Here is a 4,177-nt window from a genome sequence, read left to right on the forward strand (position 1 = left end):
TATTTTATATGTTGTTTGTTGTCAGGGGACGCCAACATTGAAGGCCAGGAGAAAATGTAGTGGGGATTCCAGTACCTTATTAGAACAAAGGTTGTTCCAGTCCAAGGTACAAACCACCTCAAAGCTATGATTCTTGAGCTATATAAACTATCTGTAGCCCCTGCATCTTGCTTATTACCTTCACACATCATTGCTCTTTTCTACACACTCATTCCTTACTACCAGTTTGATTATTAGTTAGCAAATCTGAAGATTTCTTGTTCATGAAACTTGCTACTGTTTCTCATTAGAGCTGCCTGTGTTAGTACAGGGCTCTTTAGTACTATTACTCCTTGCAAGCTTAGGCATCTGTTAGGACATATCTATCTCTACACTTACTACTCAACCATACCCTTACTATGTGGTGATTTTTCACCTTTCTTGAGCTCTCACCATATCAACCAACTCGCCTACTTTGACAAGGCATCCCATCATACCCCGTTCCAATACTACAGGAACTGAACATTGCTGGAGCTTAGCTATATTGTCAGGCAATTATACTACAGCTGACAAAGAAGTTAATTGTGCTTGCAAACTTTCTTCAAGAGATGCCCTACACCAACAAGAACTTACTATTGGAAACTATGGTCTTCTACAGCTGTTGGCTCTTCCACAGTCATCTAGCTCCCAATGTTCAATTCAGGATATTGCTAGGAGCCCTCCCACTGCAAGCAGCCCCTGAGGTCTACTAGAAGGACTACAGTTATCAAGATCATCAAGAGATGTTCCAATGGGTGGGATGTTGATGCTGCATAGCCACAATGTATCAGGAGTCTCTATACATAGTACAATGTTGATTAGATCACATGGATTGGAAACTGGCCAATCACAGCTGCCATTTGGATTCACCAGCATGCTGGCCAATCCACCCAGCCAATCAGAAGCTCCAAAGCACTGCAGTGAAAGAATTGCAGCCATGTCAGCACACCAAACTCTTCAAGACCTAGGCAACAAAGATGAGTCTGTTATTTCTTCTGAAAGTGATGAGGAAATACCCCAACATGAACAAGAAGAATCTATCATGGCAGTATGCTCTGGTACTTGCTGTTGCTATAGTTTCAAACAGCAGCTTCTTTAAAAGATAAAGAGTACTAAAATGTGTTTGAAGTTGGAGCTTATTTGCATTCTGGAGCAGTTAGGAAAGGCCTTTAGCAATAAGAAAGCTGACATCTATCTATACTATAACCATACTAAACTAATGGCTTCAAAACTTGGTTTACAGACTTGCACACTTAATAGGGAGGAGCTTCTCAACTGTTTGGCTTACATTCATAGGAATCATCACAATATTAGCTCAGTCAAGACTGATGACAGCATCTATCTCTGGTTCTGTTTGGCAAATAGACCAGCTAGAGCTGAAGATGCTTTAGGCATTTACAAATTCAAACATCAGCTAATTATCTCTCTGGTCACAAACATGAGAACATTCAACTTCAACCAATACATGTGAATAACTGGAGTTAACAAGTTCACCACCAGTGATCTTCAGAAGAAATGGGAAACAACTGGATCTGTTATCATTTTCTAGTTAATGCACTGGTGGAACAATAAGTTACAAGATGCCACCACCACAGTACTCACCCAGGTCAACAGCAAATACAACATGTACTACCATTATTAGTGAATGATGGGAGGTTGCAACAATTATAGATGGTTGAGAACAATATATCACAGTATCAGCCAACAACTTATGCATCAGGACTCTGCATACTATCTATGGTATGTACTGACAAGACCTGACCATGCTTGGAAATTGATCTCCTATCTATACTACACCAAGTATGCTAAGCCAGAGGATAAAACTGGGTTTCACCATATCAATATTAATGTTCCAGATGCTATTACTACTGGAAGGGGCATTGACATGATACAAGGATTCTTGATCTTAACTGCAGAAGAGCCCAGCAACTGTACAGAAATCTTGTCAGAAATGCATAACCACCTAGAGAATTGATGGAGACTAGTCAAAGAACAAGACTTATTCACTAATAGCTATGTTCACTGCATTAAAGATACAATGTATACCAAAGACAACAAAAGGAAATTTGGTATTAGGTGGACTGATGTCATTTGCAAGTCTGGCAATGTCTGAATTACAAGCTCTCTGCTACTTCATGAAGCCCATGGTCCATGCAAAAAGGTCTGATGCACTATGCTATTCTGGTATGTGGCAATCCAAGAGAACCATGAACATCTAGAAGTCAATAAAGCTGGTACATGGTCCCAGCTCTCCACTGCATATAGAGATCTAGTTCCAGGGCCTTTGTCTTCATTTGGCCATTCAAATTGTTACACATCAGTTCCATATTGATTCCCTACCACTATTCAATTACAAGGCTTAGGAGCTATATTGAATGCTCTGGTAGGATGAATTAGATGGGACAATCCCATGGTAATTAAGGAACTTGATATTCTCTTTGGCCCTGATGACAAAAAGACTCAGAACTTCATTAATAACTGGTGCCTAAAGATCACACAAATTGCTCTGAATGCCATTGTCAAGACTTACCAAATTAAAAAGAAAGCTTTTGGTAATAAATTTTATTGGTATTGTGTGCACAACAACATTGACCCAGTGTCAGTTTGGCCATCTCCTTCTTCTGAGAACTTGATGAAAGAAGAGAATTATGATAATTACTATTAGGGATTGCTGCTATCACTCTTCTTATTCTTATTTTCTATGTTTTTCCTTACCAGACTGCTCATTACTATTTATTATTCTCTTATTTTACTAAATTGGTTTTATTTTATTTTATATGTTGTTTGTTGTCAGGGGATGTCAACATTAAAGATCAGGAGAAAATGTAGTGGGGATTTTAGTATCTTATTAGGACAAAGATTGTTCTGGTCTGAGGCACAAACCACTCCAGAGCTACTATTCTTGAGCTATATAAACCACCTGTAGCCTCTATATCTTGCTTATTACCTTCATGCACCATGGCTCTTTTCTACACACTCATTCCTTACTACCAGTTCAGTTATTAGTTAGAGAATATGAAGATTTCTTGTTTATGAAACTTACTACTGTTTCTCATTAGAGCTGCCTGTATTAGTACAGAGCTCTTTAGTACTATTACTCCTTGCAAGCTTAGGCATCTGTTAGGACATATCTATCTCTACACTTACTACTTGACCATACCCTTACTATGTGGTGATTTTTCACCTTTCTTGAGCTCTCACCATATCAACCAACTCGCCTACTTTGACAAGGCATCCCATCATACCCTGCTCCAATAGTAAGTTCTTATCAGTGTAGAGCATCTCTTGAAGAAAGTTTGCAAGTGTAATTAACTTCTTTGTCAGCTGTAGTATAATTACCTGACAATATAGCTAAGCTCTGGTGATATCCAGCTTCTGTAGCATCTAGTCTTCAGAGCACTGTGCTGTTAATATTATTGACAAACTTATCCCAATTCTTGTAGATATTTAGAATATGGCAAAGCTTTTGTGTGGTCTACAGACTCTTCACTTTTGGCCATATAGCATCAATTCTGTCTATTTCTTATGTAGCAACAAGCCTATTCTTGATCTTTTGCATATCAATGTGATGTTGTTTGATATTCAGGGTAATCTTTTGAGCATTATAGAAATTGGCTTCAAAATTGGTGTATGTAACATGTTGCCAAGCTCTGGATCTTTCAACATATTGATAGAAATGGGCCACTAAGTCAGTGACTACATCAGTCACTTGCATAAGTGTGTTCATCAGCTTGACTTGTAGACCATATTGATGGTGCAGAGCTTGATTATTAATGTATTCCATAGCTGCTGTTAGATTATTAAAGAAATAGCCATTCAAGTTGACTCCACTGTCTCTGATAATAACCAGACCTTGGTTTTCAGTTGCTGATGCTAAAGAAGGAAGGTTGCTTTGTTCAGCCATTTTTGAAGAATATCAGAGATTAAAAAATTTGCAAATGTCAGAATAACAGAATAGAAGAAAATGTTAAATCTGTAAAAAAGAATCAAGCTTGAATGCAAAAGAAAGTAAAAGCTCCAGCAAAGAAAAATTGATCTTTAAATATCTCCAGAAAAAGTAAATGCTAAGCAAATAATAAAGAAAGAGAAACTTTCTAAAAGAGCAAGCAAAAACTTTACTTTACAGATAAATAAAAGAAACTTCCTGAAAGAGCAAGCA

General features: G+C 37.8%; 2 protein-coding genes across 2 annotated transcripts; one reads left to right on the forward strand and one right to left on the reverse strand.

The window, feature by feature from the left end:
- Nucleotides 1–1,903: 1,903 nt before the first annotated feature.
- CIMG_13184 (uncharacterized protein) lies at nucleotides 1,904–3,049 on the forward strand (the record flags this gene model as incomplete). Its single annotated transcript, XM_004444939.1, has 3 exons — nucleotides 1,904–1,949; nucleotides 2,032–2,179; nucleotides 2,416–3,049. 3 exons carry the CDS (start codon nucleotides 1,904–1,906, stop codon nucleotides 2,681–2,683), a joined length of 462 nt encoding a protein of 153 aa, XP_004444996.1. The 3' UTR covers nucleotides 2,684–3,049.
- Nucleotides 3,050–3,541: 492 nt separating this feature from the next.
- On the reverse strand, nucleotides 3,542–3,922 carry CIMG_13185 (uncharacterized protein; the record flags this gene model as incomplete). The annotated part of the gene is made up of 2 exons (XM_004444940.1): nucleotides 3,542–3,804; nucleotides 3,871–3,922. 2 exons carry the CDS (start codon nucleotides 3,920–3,922, stop codon nucleotides 3,542–3,544), a joined length of 315 nt encoding a protein of 104 aa, XP_004444997.1.
- Nucleotides 3,923–4,177: the final 255 nt, after the last annotated feature.

The sequence above is a fragment of the Coccidioides immitis genome (assembly GCF_000149335.2).
Source record: "Coccidioides immitis RS genomic scaffold supercont3.3, whole genome shotgun sequence".
In the NCBI taxonomy this organism is placed as follows: Eukaryota; Fungi; Ascomycota; class Eurotiomycetes; order Onygenales; family Onygenaceae; genus Coccidioides; species Coccidioides immitis.